Raw genomic sequence first — 19,221 nt, 5'->3', positions numbered from 1 at the left:
CACTGATTTGCATGAGTCCCATGAAGGCACAACTAATATTGATAGCATGCTTTGAAACAATCTTTGATAGAATCCCTTCTTACATAGGCTTTGCTAATGACCACATAAGTGCCAAAATCTTTCCAGAAATAAGACTGTCTGAGAAGCTGTATGGAATTACCTCATTGCTCGTATTTTTCCAGCCCTGCTCTTAGCCGGGCTGGGTCTCGGCTCTTATGTAGAGTTTTCTGCGAGAAGATAGTAGGCAGAAAGCTCAACTTTAGGAGTGTGTTGCAGATGCTCTTGATGGTATGCCTGTCGCGCCCCACCCTTGAGAGTTGTGCAAATCCAACTTGGATATTTTTTCAAACATTGTTTTTCCTGGAAAAATTAACCATTAACCATTAACCATTAAGAAATATACATAAAGCCTTAGGCAGTGATGAGGTGGGCTTAGATGGAAAAATAGGCAAAACCTACAACAAAGTTTAAAGCCAGGTTCTTATAAACACTTCCAATAGATCTCCAAAATCACCCTTCTGCACCTCCACGCTAGCACTCCAGTTTTATAATCACTTTAGATTACTGCTTCAACTAGGATGGCTCTTTTATAAAGCAGAGAAAATGCAGATTGTTAGTGATGCCATAGTTTCTAAAGAAATCGCTATGTAAAGTAATCAACATGAAGAGGGTCAATGACCCAAACCAGCACCTAGGTTAATCAATGATCCTTGCGTTACCAGCCCCATGTGCAGCATGTGAGGTTATGACCAAGCTGAAGCATTCAAAATAATCTTTGTAAATAAAATTTGCTCAAAACAAATATTTATGTAAAGCGCCCACTATAATTTGTGCTGGTCTGGCTGGAATGATCTTCTCTGGGCAGACATTTCCCCATTGTGGTCCTGCTCCATTTGCCTGCAGCCACTGAAATAGTAAACCTAGCATTTTATTAGAATAGAGAGGGATGTTTCCCTTCCTGATACCTGTTCACTCAAGTGGTACTTCTCACACTGCTCCACAACAGTTTTGTTAGGCATATTTACTTTCAGTGTTACTTTGCCCTGAGGAGCACAAAAGAGTCACCAGTGACCAATCCAATTTAATGTTCTTGTGCCCTCAGATTCTTTGCTGATGACCTTCTATGTTCCAAACTATTTCAGTGCAGATGCCATCCAGCTGTATTTTATGGTCTCTAAATATTATGCTGCCTTTCTCATTGAAAAATACTGGTAGTGGAGGGGCAAGGAGTTTGTACTTGAATACAATTTTGTACAAAACTGTTGTATTTTTGTTTAACAATGCAATTCAGACTCTGCTTGCTTTAGTAATCATTTATTATTGGTTTACACTGCTAGAATACATTTGAAATTATTTCTTTTGGTACTCGTTGCTTTAAAGTTATATATTAGAGGGAAGAATACGAACCTAAACTGATACAACATTGTTCTTTTGTTTGGGGAAAGCTCCTCTGTAATCACCAACTCCTATCTCAGACACTTGATATGCTAAAGGCAGAGGGCGGCGCATTGTCATTCGAAAGGGGATAATCGGCCTCAATCGGAATGACAATGGGCCTGCCCTCGGCCTGTGCGAGCTCAGGGAGGGGCTGCTGCAGACTCTGGAGTTCAACAGAGAAGTGCGAGCAGCCCCTGGAAGCTGAATGAAAAAGGTTTACGTTTTAAGTAGGACTATTCTTGCCGTCCCGGGATGCTTTTTTTTAAAGTAAGAACGGACGGGAACGGACTGAAATAATTTTTAGAAGTAGGGGCACGCCGTGCCCTTCCGTCCCCGCCCACTTCTACCACTGATGAGTATAGAACAAAGTGAGTCAATTGTGATAGGACATCAAGTGAAGGTATATGTTCCACATTCAGTTGAGATCCTGTTAACAAGAACTCGAACACAGCATCTTTACCCCTAGTCGGATGACTAAGTATGAAAGAATAATTTGGGAGCAGAAAATGTGACTGTGATTAGGTGTAGTATGGTAAACGCTGCTACATTATTGCCAGACTCACGATGTGAAGAGGTGAAAGACAAGATAGAACATGATTTCTTAGACGTGTCTGAGATGTGTACTAAGCCCCGCCCTGATATACAGGAAGAGCCTCTGAAGGAGCCCGACCATGAACTATTTATTGATGGCTCTTGTTTAAGGCTTGAGGAAAGTGGACTGAGTGCAGCTTATGCTGTCTGTAAATTATCTGGGGTTGTTGAAGCATCCTGTTTACCGGGAGTCAATTCTGCCGAAGTAGCTGAATTGATAGCTTTAATAAAAGCATGCAAAATTGGGAAGAATTGGAAAGTGATCATATTTACTGACAGCCAATATAGTTACGGGGTTGTGCACAACTTTGGCCAGTTATGGATGCAGAGGGGATTTATGACTTCTTCAGGATCCCCTATAAGGAACGGGAAATTTGTGAAAGAACTATTGGAAGCAATACAATTGCCAAAAGAACTAGCACTGGTCAAGTGTGCTGCTCACCAGTCAGGAAATGACTATGTGACAGCTGATAATCGATACGCTGACCAGGTTGCTCAATATTGTGCAAAAAACAATATGTCAATAAACAGAAAAACTGAAACAAGTGGAATCAGCTGCCAACATATGTCATACTCAGCTATCGAAACATGGGATGAGGTGAGACAGTTGCAGGAGGAAGTGGAAGAGAGTGAAAAAGAAGGTTGGATAAAGCAGGGTTGTGAAAAGAGGGCGGAAGATGATGTGTGGGTGTACCCTGATGGCAGACCAGTCATGCCAGATTGTTTGCTCTCACAAATGGTGAGAATGTACCATGGAGACACTCATGTAGGCAGGGACACTGTGATCCGACTATTTATACAAGATTGGTATAATCCAAGGTTTAGGGTAGTCACAGAAAGCATTTTACTGAGATATTTAATTTGTCAACAAATAAATCCAGGCAGAAAGACAGTGGTCAGTTGGGGAAAAATTGGAAAAACAAGGACCATTCACAAGATTACAGTTAGATTTTGAAGTGTTACCACCATGTAGGGTAATAAAGTATGTCCTTGTAATAGTGTGTTTGTTTTCACGATGGGTGGAAGTATACCCCACTAGGAGAAATGACAGTATACCAGTTGCAAAATTATTGTTGAGTGAATTAATTCTGAGTTTTGGTTTTCCAGTAACTTTGGAGTCAGATAGAGGACCTCATTTTAATAATGAAATAATTTGAATAATCTGTGAAGCATTTAAAATTGAACGTAAACTGCACTGTGCATACCACCCAGAGGCTTCTGGAGTGGTGGAAAAATTGAAAGGCACAATCTAATCAAGACTGGCGAAGGTGTGTGCATCCACCTCAATGAGTTGGCCAGATGCATTGCCGCTTGTGTTGATGGGACTCAGAAGTATTCCTGACAGAAACACAGGACTGAGTCCCCATGAGATTATCATGGGAAGAGCCATGAGACAAGCATTTATTCCAGGACATAAATTGCTGAATATAACTGATGATCTGGAATTGGATTATTGCAAAGGATTGGCTGACCTAGTGCGTTCTATCTCTTACCAGGTTGTAGAAGACGCAGTGACCAGGCAGCCGGATCAAGCGCATCATGTGAATCCTGGAGACTGGGTGGTAGTAAGAAATCACACCAGAGAGTTGTGCCTAGCACCCAGGTGGGATGAACCACAGCAAATCATATTGGTCACCACCACAGCAGTGAAATGTGCAGGTTGTCCCAACTGGATTCATGCAAGTCACACAAAGAGGCTACCAGCCCCAGATGAAAAGAGATCGCAACTGACCCAAACAGTTGAGTCTGCAGAAGATTGTACAGTCAGAGAATCTAGAGTACAAGATTCTAAAGAGACTGACACAGAACAACCGAGCACAAGTCGGGAGGACTGGATACCAGTGGTTGACATACCTGAGGTGGTTATCATAACAAGTAGTAGAACCGAATTAGAGGAGCAAGAAATTAGAGAGGACCAGATAGTTATAGAAGAACATGCTCAGGAAGAATTGAACGAAGAAACTAGAGACCTGAGCAGGATCAGGCAGGGACAGAAAAACATACTCAGATACACAGACCAACTGAAAGACCTGAGCAGGGATAGACAGGTATAGAAGAACACGTTCAGAAGAACAGTCTGAGAGAATACCCGAACAGGAACAGTTAGAAGAAGAAGAACGAGTTCAGGCAGACAAAGCCACACAAACAAGGCCTGAACAAGAATAGATAGAAAGGAACTCTGAAGACAAGGAAAATCAAGTTGTGCCACAACATAACGAGAATGAAAGAGCTCTGAGAAAAGACAAAGAAGGTGAAAACGCAATGCAAGTTAAAAGGGTCAGAAAAGGTGACAATTGGTCAGTGGGAGTTAAAATGTTGAAATATCACTTGGGAAAAACAAATGAACACCCAGGACAAGTGAATGAGGTTACTAGTCAAACTCAGTCTGAACAGTCAGTTATTAAAAATATTCGGAGAACTCCAAGACTAAAGGTCTTGAACAAGAAGTTCAAGGGACCTGAATGGACTTACGTGATTCTTGAGGAATTTGAGATTCTAGTTTTAAATGAAGATTCTGAAGAAGTAGATGCAGAACAGAACAGATTGACAAAGGAGAAGTGATGCCTCCTTGAAGTACTTAAAGATTCTGATTCATAACAAAAAGAAAAGAAAAGGAATCTTTTTGAGTCAAAATGGCTGAAACCAGGGTTGCAGAAAGACCAAAACGAAGTTGTATAAAGAAATGCTAAAGGGCTTGCATATGTAGTATTTTATTAGTGATTTTAATATTGCTATTTCAGACAATAGCAGTTACTTATCTTATGATAACGGAAAAAAAGAATGACACACACTAATGAAAAGAGTGCTAACCAGAAAGGAGATATAGTAGAATTAGAAACAGCAGATGAGATAGATTTACATCACACAGTAACAGATAATGACACCTCTTTAAATGTATTTACAAAGGTGTTGTTTCAGTATGTAGACACAATGGAGATTAGTGATTGTTATATTTGTTTGAAATTACCTGCTTCAGTAGCAGAGGGAGTCACCTACCATCATTTACCTTTAACATATGGTATTTCCTGTAGTAGACTGTCAAGTTTATTTTATAGAACTGGAAAACTACAATATTATTATTCAAATCTAGATGTAGTACTTACAGCTATTCCTATTAGAAAGAATATGAATCCAGTACTTAGTAGTCTAGACGCACATGCTCATTACGTGAAGAAGAGAAAGTGTTTTTGAATTTAGTTTAAGCGAGGAGACAGGATTTCCAGAGAAAAGCTGCTGAACAAAAACACCATATTCCACCATGGGTTGAGAAAGAGGGAATTTATACAGCTGGCAAGGCTGGTGCATGGCGATTTTAATTACTGGCCCTCCGACCCAGCTGAGGATCTTTCATCTAAAGAATTTTCTGATTCTCTCTGCTCTTTCAATTTTGTGCCCCATGTTCACACCCCCACTCCCACTCACGGCCACATTTTAGACCAGGTTTGGTCACTCAATTGTCCTGTTTCCTCCCCTGTGGTTTCCCCATGTGTTTGGTCTGACCATTCTTTAATCTCTTTTTCTTTGCACCTAAGCCTTGCTAAGAAACCTCCCCTTCCTAGGAAACTTGGGCCCGTAATTGGAATCACGTGGACATGACATCTCTCTGTTCCTCCCTTTCTGCCTCTTGCCCTAATCTTCATGATCTCCCTTTTCATTCTCAAATGGACTCCTTAACACCTTGGCTGCTGTGGTTATTTTCCCCCTGTGCTGGAAAGTCCTTGATGCCATATATTCATGACGAGCTCAGCTCATCATCAGCACACGACCACCGTGGCTGATGACGAGCTGAGCTCGTCATCAGCATCGAAGGGGTTAAACAAGTGGCTCAGCACAGGCTGTGATCAGCTGGCCCCACTCAGGCGAGTCACTGCCAGGCGTGATTATGACGCTAACAGGTGGTTCAACGCCGCACTTAAGGAGGAAAAAATGGCTCTCCGGTAAGCGGAGCGTGCCTGGCGACGTGCCTATTGTCCCACTCTTAAAATTCGATATACCATACTTCTGAACCAATACAAGAAGTCCATTCTCCTCGCTAAGACCGAGTACTTTTCCTCCAAAATTTTGCTTGCCGAAAATCAGCCGAGAGAAATCTTCTCTATTGTGCAAGACTTGGCTTTTTCGGATAGAGTTACTCTTAAACCTTCTCCATCCCAGACCCTCTGTGACTCACTTAATAGTTATTTTCTAGAGAAAATTATAGCCATTAAGTCCAATGTTGCCCCTCTTTCTCCCTCTTTCTCGGATCCACAGCCCTTTTCCCCCCAAATGCATCTTGACCACTTCCCCCCTCTGACTTAAGAATCATTTCTGTCCCTTCTCTCAAAGGTAAAGTCAGGCTCCCCATCCGATATCTGCCCGGCACACATTCTAAAACAAATCTATTTTGCTTGTCCCTCCCCTCCGCTCACTTTTCTTAACAACTCCCTTGCCCAAGGTATTGTCCCTCAGTCTCACAAATCTGCAATCATCATTCCCATTTTTAAAAAATCCGGTGCAGACCCATCCGCACTCGCAAACTATCGCCCCATTTCCCTCCTCCCTCTCCTAGGCAAAATTCTGGAGCGTCATATCACCCGAACACTCAGCGTTTTTGTGGAGGAGAACGGCTGTCTAGCCTCTCGCAAGGCTGGGTTTCGCCCGGCGCACTCCACGGAGTCCGTAGTCCTCTCTGTGATGGACAACCTCAGAGAGGGCATGGATACCAACCAACCCCAAGCTCTGGTTCTCCTTGATTTGTCCGCCGCCTTCGACACGGTGGACCATTCCATCCTCCTTTCCGTATCGAGGCGGTTGGCATCAGGGGGACCGCCTTGGTTTGGCTGGCATCCTTTTTGAGGGATCGTACTCAGGCCGTCCATCTTGCCAATTTCTCTGCTCCCCCCCCAAATGGTTCACTGCGGAGTCCCACAAGGATCTTCCTTGTCCCCCCTGCTGTTTAATTTGTACATCTCCCCTCTTATTTTTGCACTTCAGAAGATGGATGTCACTATCTACAATTATGCCGATGATCTTCAACTGGTTTTTAATTTATCCTCCTCTCCACAATCCATTCATAATTTTCATTCTGTTATGCTCTTCATCAGGGACTGGATGAGCTTCAACCATCTGAAACTTAATCCCGACAAAACCGAGTTGGTTTTGACGGGTGGCTCCTCCAGTCCCTGGAATTCTTTGTTTTGGCCTTCCTCCCTGGCCTCCCCTCCTACCCCCTCCTTTTCGGTTAAAACCTTAGGGATTAAACTCAATGCTCACCTCACCTTGCACTCTCAGATTAGTTCAATTGTTTCCTCGTGTTTTCTCACTCTCCGCACTATTCGAAAGGTGTCACGTTTTTTCTCCTTTTGTGCCCTTAAACTCATTTTGTCTGCGATGGTGATCTTCCGCTTACACTACGGCAACGTCTTGTATCCCGGTGTCCCCGCATACAACCTTCGGAGACTCCAACTGGTGCAGAACCAGGCAGCCCGACTTGCTTATAACCTGCCCAAGTCTCATCATGTCACCCCGCTGCTCAAAGCTCTGCAATGGTTGCCTATCCGGGAACGTGCCCTGTTTAAGATGGGTTGTATCACCTTCCAGGCAAGGGCAGGGATAGCCCCTGGCTTTATTTCCTCTGAGATCAAGGCCTACTGTCCTAGCAGAGAGTTGTGTTCCTCCTCACAATTTCTTTTGGTTGTCCCTCGCTTCAAGAAGAAGAGGTCAGGAGGCGTTAAATTCTCCACGCTCACGCCTACCTTCTGGAATACTCTTCCCCCGTTCCTCAGGGCTTCCCCCCCATTATCCAGAGTTTCGGAAAGCTCTGAAAACATTTCTTTTTGCCCAAGCCTTCCCACACCAGTAGTTCGTCCTTCCCACTGTCCTTTGGTCTGTGTCCCTAGCGCCAAGAAACCGCTCGGTGAATGTGCGCTTTATAAATATTTTAATTTCAATTTCAATTTCAAGGCTCATGCTGCGATGTGCCTAGACTTTGTGAAGATAGGGAAAACATGCCTCCATAGATTTAAGACAGATTATAATAACGTATTTATTGGTTCCAGTGAATGTGAACATAACTTCCTAATTTTGGGAGGTTGGGGACTAAAAGGGGGAAATGATCCAGTATTTCCTGGAGTTTACTACGTGTGTGGGGATAAAGCTTATTATAAGCTGCCTGCACGGTGGTACGGGAGTTGCTACTTTGGAATAGTATTTCCAAAGATATACCATGTAAAGAGAATCACTGGAAGCAATGAAAACACTAATGAACTAACATAAAGAAAGAGAACTAGTTTTTCAGAAATAATAGGTGACATATTCAGTGCATTAATACCTTCAGTGGGAGTCTGTTAGACCTGTTAGCCTTTTGGGTGGTCCCTTCTAATTATTATTTTTTTTATCACCTTTTTGACTTCTGCATTTTTCTTGTGTGTCCACTACATTTTTTTTTTTTTTGGTGTTGACCCTAGGTCTCTGGGCGCCTCATTATTACCTATTAGTAATGCAGCGCAGTTGTGGTCGTAGTGCAAGGAAAGCTTTCCTTGCACTACGACCACAACTGCGATCATTGGGTCACCAGTATGGTTTTGTTGGTCCGGCCAAATTCAAAGTGACTATCCAAGGAATATCCCACGTTTTTATGGATCCAACTAAGCTCAAACGCATGCTCAATAACGCAGATGAAGCGCGCATGGATGTATCAGTAACAGAAGCGGTTGGTGCATCTGGTACCGGCTAAAAGGGACTAGAAGTGTCTAGTGATTGATACGCATTTTTCTTTCCAGGTTGCCTCTCTTCCTCGAATGTTTGTGCACTAAGGTCTACTTTGATGTTGGCAACACTATACGAACTTGCAGACTAACCCTTACTGTTTAGGGTTCGAGATTCCTAACCTATCTTGTTATGGTGCTGTAAGTCACCACACAATATCACAGTGAAAGGGTGGCAGCAGACATGTTTGTATTGGTAGCGCAATTTAACAGATACTGATGTATCATAATGTGATTCCCTCCTAATACATGTCAGCAAACAGGTTATCATATAATGTCTCAACTAGGCTTACATGGGATGTTGTCTCTTAGGAGTGATGCCAATGCTACATTACTTACATTATGCATAGTTACGTTGGGTCTTCTCAGACACTCAGATACTCAGAGACACTCAGGGATACTCTAGAATACCAAAGCTCGATAGACTGTATAAGTTGTGCACTATATGTCCTAAATATAGACGCAATGGGCTGCCCGAGCCATATAAGATTTCAGTTAAAGTTGTTTGAGAACTAGAAATCTTTGTAGCTCTCATTATATGTCAATTTAAAAGTTGCTATGGAGGCGAAGTTCGCTGTTGTTGTTCCTGAATCGCCATGTCCTATTTCTATAATTGGGGTGGGAGGGGTGGGTTGAGGGAGAGAGTGGGGGGAGTTGGGAGGGGAGGAGGGAAGGGGTTGGGTATGAGATGTTTTTTTCTGTTTCTTTTTGTCTCAACTATTACTTTAATTCGTATTGGTACTTACGCTTACAAGTTAATTTGGATGCAAAATAGCCCCAGAGTTTCTGAACGAGCCTTACCGGACGGGCGGGTCATAGCGGGGAAGTCACAGTGGAGGTTGACCGAGGGATTGTATAAGGAGTTTGTCAAAAACCACGATACTAGCAACCGAAGGTCTGATATACTCAGACACACATGTCCAATCGCTGACCATATATGTTCCGACACGCAATTAAGATGACACAAGCAATTGTTTTTCCATTGCCCCTCCCTAAAAAACTATTGGAATAACATTTTCGACTGCATAGAACATATTTTTAAATCAAGCCACGGAGAGGATTTATCTATGTCATCCTAGGTGCTTTGGATCAAACGGTCGTTAACGAGTATGATAGACAGCTGCTAGACCTACTCCTCACCCTAGCATGCAAGGTCATACTGGGCAAATGGAAGGCTGCTGGGGAAGTCTCCTTCAAGATGTGGCGTGAGTGGGTCTCTTGCATCAGAGGAGTAGACAATAATGCCTTTCAATCCTCTCCTTGGCGTGCATCAACAAAAAAACTCTGGAAATCTCTTGATGCCTCCTCCTTCTCGTTTGATCCTCCCTAGAGAGATACTAGTCCCTCTTGCTTCTATGTATGTGTATATGCTCAGGGCGATGTAATTACTAATTACTAGCTTACTTCCTTCCTCATTTACTGCTGTGACTCCGTCAGAAACCCAGCAAGGGCTATATTCGAATTCTTAAGTAATGTACCAATGTATGTACCAATTGAGCATTCCTCGTAAGTATCTGCGTATTTGTACCATGAATTATGTATTTTATATTATATATTTTATTTATCCATCTACCTATTTATTTCATTTATCCACTTACTTGATATATGTTTGGATCAGAGTATATACAATCCACTTGGATGTACGCTACAAGTATCACGTCATAGTTGTACATAGTTGTACATCTTCGCAAGATCCTTTAGTACATCATCTGTGTAGTTAAGCCGGAGTCAAACGTATCCACATGTACTGTATGTAAATTTTGTATTATGCTTTTCGTTCTTTTTCTTTATGTGCTTCTTATGTTCTTTTTTCAATAAAAAAGATTTGAACTCAAAAAAGTAATGCAGCGCAGGTGCTTTTGTAAAATAGAAAAAGGGCAGGTACCCTCACAAAATGGTGGCCTGCCAACTGTCAAAGTTTTACCTCAGAGCTTGGCCCATAGGTTAGTATTAAAGGAATCTAGTACCTTCCGGCCCATTCTAGTGACCTGGGTCTAGGGTATATAAGGTCAGAACCTGGGCGGCCATTTTGAGCATCGTAGGGCTGGCTGGAGTGCAGGCTGTGGTGTCAGGGGGGATGGGGCACTGAGAGGGTTGACTTCTCTTGAGGGTTGCTTCCTTGCCGCTGTCATCGCCCCTCTACCCGTAGACCTGGCCATGCCTAGATATTTTCCTGTTGAACCCTGCCCCGGTGTCTCCACAAAAAAGGAGGAACTGTCCCTTCACTGAGTGGTTTTGAATAAAGGTTGGGGTTTGTGCTGAGTGGAAAGTATTGCCCCTTTGATCTGTGGGAGAGAGAGCTGCCCTGAGGACGCTAGATAGCTCCGGGGGTAAAGAGGACACTGTGAAAACTTGACCCCCCCCTTTTTCTCTAGTGATCCCCCCTCCTGTGCTGGCCTGCCCCCTCTCACCTGTGTCGAGGAGCACTGGGCAGAGGTCACCCCCCTTTTTGGGACGATTTTGCTGGGGAACCGCTGAGGTGTGGAGGTCGCCTGACCTGCGACATTGGGGCTAGAGGTGCCCATGTGGGTGTTGCGACTCCCTCCCAGTGTGAGGAGCCGGTGGTAGATTTGCCGCCTGTATCGCTGCCTCTCGCTGAGGTGAATGTTGCTGAAGTGGCGGTGCAGCATTGAGGCGTCTTGTCCCTAGCGCAGGCCCAGTGGAGGGCTCGTCAGCTTCACTAAGGGGCGGAGCGGCATTGATGCGTCCTTTCCTACACGCAGGCCCAGAGGAAGGCTTGACAGCTTCCCAGAGGAGACGGCGCCACATCACAGACGCCTCTCTCCGGCGCAGGCCAGTGGAGCGCAGCTGTTCGGAGGAAAGGAGTGGCTGCCTTCGTAGGTGGCCGAACCAAGTCAATTTCAGTTGCGCCTTGTAGCGGAAGCGTCCTCTCCTCAGCGCAGGCACAGCGTGTAAGTTGGCCTTGCCTGCGAGGGAGGAGACGCTTAATCAAGAGACGGTCGGAGATGGTATAATCTTCCCCAGATGCCTGTGACGGCTGAATCTGAAACTAATACCATCAAGCTCACAAGTAAGCAGGGATTTGGGGGCTGGTGCGGGACACGAAATTGGAGAAATCTCCACGGGGCTAGTGAATGGCCTACTCTCTTAAACCCTGGTGACAGAGGTCATGTAGGCTAAGGGAGCCTAAATTAACAAAACTACCCTACTGGAACTAAGGATCTGCCATCCATAGAAACTGCTGCTGGCTCAACACTAAAGTTAAACAGAAGCCAGGGCATTACAGGTTACGAGATCAAATGCATGATACTGACTGAATTTAATGCCCGTTCTTGTTTTTCCAGGAGTATAGAATTCAGGCACCTGCTACATCAACGCGTAGACCAACTTTACTAAGAGAGATATGCAATATGGTTTCTTTGCTGTAGTAATGCACAATCTTGCTTCCCTGAATAGATGTATTGTGTTTATTTCCTGCTTAATTTTATTTAAACTGCAAAAGTAACTGCCTGAAATTTAGAGTATTAAGTGGTTTTACTGAATTCATTTCCTCTGGGGAACAAGATTATTGAACTAAATGCAATGTTGGGTTCTACATGATGCAGGTAATCAAATGTGGAAGTGCTTGATGTGTTTAAGTGATACATGCTTAACGGAATAAGTTAACTTAAGGAATTTTTATAAAGCAATTCTCATTTTTCTAACAAGGTGTGGTGTCATTTTTGGAGGATGGGCGCTGGGTTACTGTGGTGAGTGTGACGCAAGCATAGCACAGTTGCCTTAGAGATAGGTCTTATCACTCTGTGCCAGGCTACCCTAGGTGGACAGGTGACTCTGGGTCCAACAGAGTCATTTTAAATTCACATAGAATCTGTAAATGATCAACAGTAGTTGATTGTCTTTCGACTGATACTGCTTGAGTTTTCGTGAGAATTAATACAGAAATGGTTGCAATTAGATCTATGGTTTTGCAGAACCGACTTGTGCTTGATATACTATTAGCCAAAGATGGCGGAGTCTGTAGAATGTTGAAAGTACAACATTGTTGAACTTACATACTAGATAAAAGCACAGAAATTAAAGGATACATAAAGAATATTACGAAAATGCAAGAAGAATTGAAACCACTGGAGGTTGACAGTGTATGGGAAAGACTAACAAAACGTATTTCTTCAGTAGGGACTTGGTTTTCTAATGTAGGGAAAAGTTTCTTAGGGCAAGTAGTTTTCCCTTTAGTTGGTATAGCAATAATAGTTTAGTCAATAGTAACATGGTGTAAGTATTGCACTAATAAATTGAGGAGGAGATATGAAATAAATGGAAAAGGAACCAAAAGAATATATGAAGAGATACATACAGTTATAAGAAATGAAGGGAAACTATATGAGAGAATGAAAGAATTAAAGAATAAAGATGAGAGCAAGAACGAAGAAGGGAAAGAAAGTGAGAAATGCTAAAGGTGGCATCAGATGGATGGGTAATATTGTGATGGCTCAAAAATGCCTTCAGAGAGAGGATTGAGAGAACAAGGACTCGTAGAAAAGAGACTTGCTTGTACAGAATCCTCTCACGTAACCTCTAACCTCGTACTTACCTTGTATTGTGTAAATTAATACGCACAACAGAAGACACAAAAGAAAGATAAGCTTGCCTATGTGTTTTACTAATGAGTACCTCAAGCGTAATTCTAAAATGGCTGCTAACTATAAACCTTTAGTGCGCATGCGTCAACTGCATCTATGTATCTATGCATCTATGATGTGCTAATGCTTGGAGGGAATTTCTAGAGCTTGCGTAAATGCTATTAAAATGGCTTCTTTGAAACTCACATGCTTGGCATCTGGTTTGCTAAAACTAAATCAATTATTTTATTAATGCTAATGCGGGGAGAGCATTAATAAGTAAATGGGGCTAGAGTAGAGATAGGTAGTGTACAGTAAAACCATTTATTTTTGGTTTTAACATTTGTCTTTTTGACTCTTTCAATAGTGTGTATAATGGGCCTTTTTATGTGAACCATGGTCTGTTCCCTCCTGATTGCTGCACAAATGTGTAGTGAGAATGAGTCGGAAGAAGTGATGTGACTCTTGAACACTGTCCAAGGACAAAAAGAATACATACCCTGGGAACGTTGTACTGAAGTCCACTGACACGGATGGGAGCATATGAAAATTATACTTTTGTGTCTATTAAGACATGAATATAAAAGGAAGGGGTGGGGATTTAGTACTATAAACTGATAGACTAAAATTGGAAAGTTAGCATGGTGTGATGATCACCTCCCCCTGCCTGTCCAATCAGTTAGTATTTTTGTGAGTTTGAAACATTAATGGGTGGTACATGAATACCGAAGAGTATAATTGAGGTAGTTCTTAGTTAGTTAGTGAGATGGAGATTTGCTGAATGCTGTAGAGCTCGGGATGCTGTCAGAGTGCCAAGAGATGCTGAAGAAGAATCGAATTGCAGAACCATTTATCTTAAACTAATTCATTTAGAAGATCGCAGAAGAATCTCGAGGACGGAGAGTGTCAGAGAGGGGTGCTATGCAAGCGTCGGTGGTAGAGGGGTCATCTATTCTGTCCTGATTCCTGTCCTGAAACCTTTGGTCGCCAGATCTTTCCCGGTGACCCTTCCCAGCCCGTTTTCCAGGAGGTTGGTTTTCATACCATTCTTGGTAACTATAATAATATATATCTGTGTATGTGCCTATGTTCTTTTCTCTCTATCCTCTCCTTTCTGAACATGTCATTGCAAAGTATCAAGTATATGTTTAATGATTGATTCATTGAATGTTCCTTCCTATGGGAGACGGAGACTGTTCTGTACTTTGTAAGTGGTTTACATGAAAATTAATTTAGATAAAGATTTGAAATATTTCTCGACTCTGATCATTTCATAAAAGTAAGTAGATCAATTTATGTTATTTTACCATCAACTAGTTCAACTAATGGTCCATTGACCAGAGGGAAGAACTGTTTGATCAGGGAAAGATTAGTTGAGAATAAGAGGTAACTAATCTTGAAATGGTAAGAACTCAAAAAACCATGACTCCAGCGGATATTGCGAGGTTGTAGTGAGAGTGTGTATGGGCCCAGGTGAGTATGTGGTATTACCTGTTGCTGGTGAGCCGCTGGATCAGCGGCTTCTTAGCTTAAATTATGTGATCTAAGGCAAATATTGTATTTTACCAAAACTCCTTTTTCTTCATTATCGCACATGAGAGCACATTCAAATATGTCAGTTCAAAAAAACAGATCTACAAATTTTTATTATTAGATAGGAGGATATAAGTTGTAATTGATGTTATGTGAAATATATGATCTGGTGGCATTAGTAAGCGAAATTAATTACTTAACAAAATGTATTATTGTTCTTTTAACAGATCAATCCCTTGATAAAGGCGCTCTGCGCCGAAATGCATTGGGAGTAAAGAGAAATCCTGATTGTTAATAGAATTGTTTTGAAGAGGAAACAGTAACGAAATAAATGAGATGTCAATATAACATCTAATCAAGAAGAAAGATTGTTGAATAAAATGAAATATCATAAATAATCAACAGGAATGGGACGTTGTTTATTTTGAATCATAAACTTTATTTGAACATTCAGCTGGATCAACAGCACACACTGTGCCCTGGGAGACAGATCAAAGTTTCATGTTCTGCTTACCTTGATATCAATTTACACACTCGTGAGTAGTGAGTGATACCTTGGAGCACGTAAACAAAGTACAGATAATTATTAAAGTGGCAGTGCACATCCACCAACCACGATTATATTAATGCCAAAGCTTCCATATGTTAAAGAAAAAGACATTACTTTTGTTATGTTTTATAGAACGAACAAGACCCGACAATATCAGAGCGCTTTACATGATCACCAGTTGCGTTACTGATGGACATATTCATTTTTGTTAGGCACGGGGAGATTATGTGATTTACTCAGAATCACAGGATGTTGAGCGTCCCTGCCAAGACTAGAACTCGGTTCCACAGTTTCAAGGTTGACCGCCTTAGCTGTTAGGTCACATCCTCTCCCCTTATGAATTTTGAAGAGACTTTATCATATTTCACTTGTTTATTGTATAATTTACATGGCAAACATTTACAGGACTCGCTCGTGCCAGGGCCATGGCTGAGATGTAGCTAGGCTCTCCCTATTAATTTGTTGACCCGCCCACCTCTACTTTAAGTATGTTATGTGTGGCTCTTAAGTCTAAATACTAGCACTAGCACTAATGACAGTCCACCACTTGGTGGCGCTGTGTAATTTTTTGATCAGGCTTCTCTAACAAGTAGCTTGTGAGCTACTTGTAGCTCTATAGCTACCTATAAGTAGCTCTCCCGTGTGCAGCCCAGCTACTAAATAATAAATGTTTGCTCAGTTAAAATAATATATGTATATCAAAATTGAAAAGGGAATATTTGAAACGAAAAGGTGTGTATGTTCAGAACTTATATCGTGATATTTTGAGAAAAATGGTTGAATTTCCATCATTCATTTGAAACTGATATTATAGTGACAAATCATGCTTCTCCAGGAAGAATTATTACTTATAGTATTGCCTTTGTGTCAGGGGTATTGCAGCTATGGGTGTTATGCATTACAGACGTAGAGACATTCCACATTTATAACGTTTTTTTACATTACTGCTGACAACCATGCCTGATGAACAGATGTGAATGCTGTTGGTAATATTACACCCAGTAGCTAATAGTGTAGCCTTGTCTGATGTGAACAATAATATTATTAATAACAAAATATTGGTAGCTCGGGATGATTTTTATTGAACATAAATAGCTCTTAAAAGAGAAAGGCTTGGAGAACCCTATTTTAGATGCACAGCAACATTGTTTAATAATGCAGTATACATTAAAAATGACTAATACCTGTTCCACGAGGCACTGTTATAGCTTTGACTAGCCTGGAATAGTATGAATTGTTACACTTGTAAGCAGGCCGGTGATGGTTAGTAGTTGTGTTGGTACTAGGCGGGTGATGGTTAGTAGTTGTGTTGGTACTGTCATTGGCAGCACTGGCAGGGCAATGGGTGGTGCAGGCTGCAGTGGTCTCCTGACGAGAGACCTGGCACTTAAATGTTTTACTATTTGAGCCCTGGCTACAGTTGTCTGCAGCGAGAACTGAAAAGGCATTAGCCAATCACACGGCTGGCTGTATGTGTGAACAGAAGAGGATGTGGCAAAAGTATTTAAAATTATGAAATGCTTCTAATTAAAAACTAATATAAACTTTTCCTCGTGAAAGAATATTAATCTTGGCATGCCTGATGCTAATGAGCATGCACATAACGGCAGACTCGGGTGAGAACCATCAAAACACCAGATGGGGTCGGGGTTAAAACGGCCCTTACTCCCAGTGACTCACCATTGCACCACGGTGCTGTGCGGGCTGCGGTAGCCGCTGTGAGCGCACATGGTACTCAACGCCATTGTTCTGCCGTTGCCAGGAGCTAGCGGCCCGACCTCTCCGAGTGGCCCGTCCAGTGAGTGTCTCGGTTTGTTGTCCAGCCGCGTTCTGAAAGCAGCGGCCGGGCATATTCAAAAGATGACTGAGACTGCACGCGTGCGTCCCGGCTCTCTGTTCCGCGTGCCCTACAAGGTCTCGCACCGCACGTCGGCAGCAGCAGCAGGAAGAAACGCGTTCGTGCCTGGCGTCTGTCCCGCGCGCCCTCCAAGGCCTAGCATCACGCGGCTGCATGAGTAAACGCGCGTGTTCCGGCCCACTATCCCGCATGGCCTGCAAGGCCCAGCACAACGTTGGCTGGAGCAGCAGAAGTTATCGCGCGCGCCCGCGTGGCCTACAAGGCAACAGCAGGAGGAAAGGCGTGCGTCCCGGCCTCTGTCCCGCGAGGCCGGCTGCATCAGCAGGAGTAATTCCCACAGCATGCGACGCAGGTGCACTGTCAAAGCCGTTTGTGTGCGGCTGATCACGCCTTCATTAGTGGCAGGACGTTACAGGTACAAGGCTGATACGGCTAATCGCAGTCAGCACAGTCTTTAGAGAACCTTTTTTGTATACTCTTAACTTCTAATAATAACAATGTACAAAAGATCAACATTATTTATAATTTGAAATATAAAACTGCAGAATTATAAAAATACCTCATAAAGTATTTTGTCTGCAGTGGCAGCCCTCGACATTTTGGATAGGTGCAGCAATGAAGCTAGGATTTCACAGTGCCTGTTTTGTGTGCACATTCAAGCGAATGGTGTGTTCACGTCCAAAACCTTTTCGAAGGGGTTGGCACCCGTGTGCCTGTCTAGAGCATAGTTAATCAATCAATCACAGCATTTATATCGCGCGCTACTCACCCGGAGGGTCTCAAGGCGCTTGGGGAGGGGGGTCCGCTACTGCTCGAACAGCCAGGTCTTGAGCTGCTTCCTGTAGGCGCGGTGGTCTTGGGCCAGGCGGAGGTGAGTCGGGAGGGAGTTTCACGTCTTGGCGGCAAGGTAGGAGAAGGATCTTCCTTCAATGGTGGCTCTTTGGATGCGGGGGACGGCGGCGAGGGCGTGGTTGGTTGATCGAAGCTGGCGTGTGGGAGTGTAGAAGTTGAGGCGGCTGTTGAGGTATCTTGGGCCTTGGTTGTGTAGGGCTTTGTGTGCGTGGGTGAGGAGTCGGAACGTGATTTTCTTGTTGACCGGGAGCCAGTACAGGTCTCTCAGGTGTCTGGAGATGTGGCTGTGTCGGGGGATGTCCAGGATGAGTCTTGCTGAGGCGTTCTGGATTCGCTGGAGTCTCTTCTGGAGTCTGGCAGTGGTTCCGGCGTAGAGGGAGTTGCCGTAGTCCAGTCGGCTGGTGACGAGGGCCTGGGTGACCGTCTTCCTGGTCTCGGCGGGGATCCACCGGAAGATCTTACGTAGCATGCGCAGGATGTTGAAGCATGACGAGGAGACGGCGTTGACTTGTCTGGTCATGGAGAGGGAGGAGTCCAGGATGAAGCCCAGGCTGCATGCGTGGTCTGTTGGTTTGGGTGCGCTGCCCAGGGCGGGGGGCCACCAGGAGTCGTCCCAGGCGGAGGGCGAAGATCCCAGGATGAGGACTTCCGTCTTGTCTGAACTCAGTTTCAGGCGGCTGTTCTTCATCCACTCGGCTACGTCTTTCATCCCCTCGTGTAGGCTGGCTCTGGCGGTGGCGGGGTCGTTGGTGAGGGAGAGGATCAGCTGTGTGCCGTCGGCGTAGGAGATGATGTTGAGGTTGTGTTAGCGTACGATGGCCGCAAGGGGGCTCATGTAGACATTGAAGAGGGTGGGGCTGAGCGAGGAGCCTTGAGGAACGCCGCAGATGACTTCGGTGGCTTCTGATCTGAAGGGGGGGAGGCGGACTCTCTGAGTTATTTATTTAGGCTGTGGTTGGGGTGCTCCTGCGACAAATAACGATCAAAAGTATACAAAAAGTGATGGATGGAATTCTTGAATTAATCGGAGCCAGTGGTAATTACTAGGGTAGTATCCCAGTCCATTGTTTT

The 19,221-nt window shown here is 43.6% G+C and overlaps 1 protein-coding gene across 1 annotated transcript in view; it reads right to left on the bottom strand.

Moving 5' to 3' along the window:
• RFX8 (regulatory factor X8) overlaps positions 1-17,185 on the bottom strand; it is a 954,619-nt gene extending 937,434 nt beyond the window's left edge. Inside the window, exon 1 of the mRNA XM_086933389.1 lies at positions 17,121-17,185. Coding sequence (XP_086789515.1) covers positions 17,121-17,185 — 65 coding nt within the window. The remainder of the gene's footprint in view (positions 1-17,120) is intronic.
• Between the last annotated feature and the right edge of the window lie 2,036 nt (positions 17,186-19,221).

This window comes from Lissotriton vulgaris, chromosome 8 (assembly GCF_964263255.1).
Source record: "Lissotriton vulgaris chromosome 8, aLisVul1.2, whole genome shotgun sequence".
Classification (NCBI taxonomy): domain Eukaryota; kingdom Metazoa; phylum Chordata; class Amphibia; order Caudata; family Salamandridae; genus Lissotriton; species Lissotriton vulgaris.
Note: the sequence above shows the minus strand (reverse complement) of the source record. Positions and strands in the feature narration are given on the sequence as shown.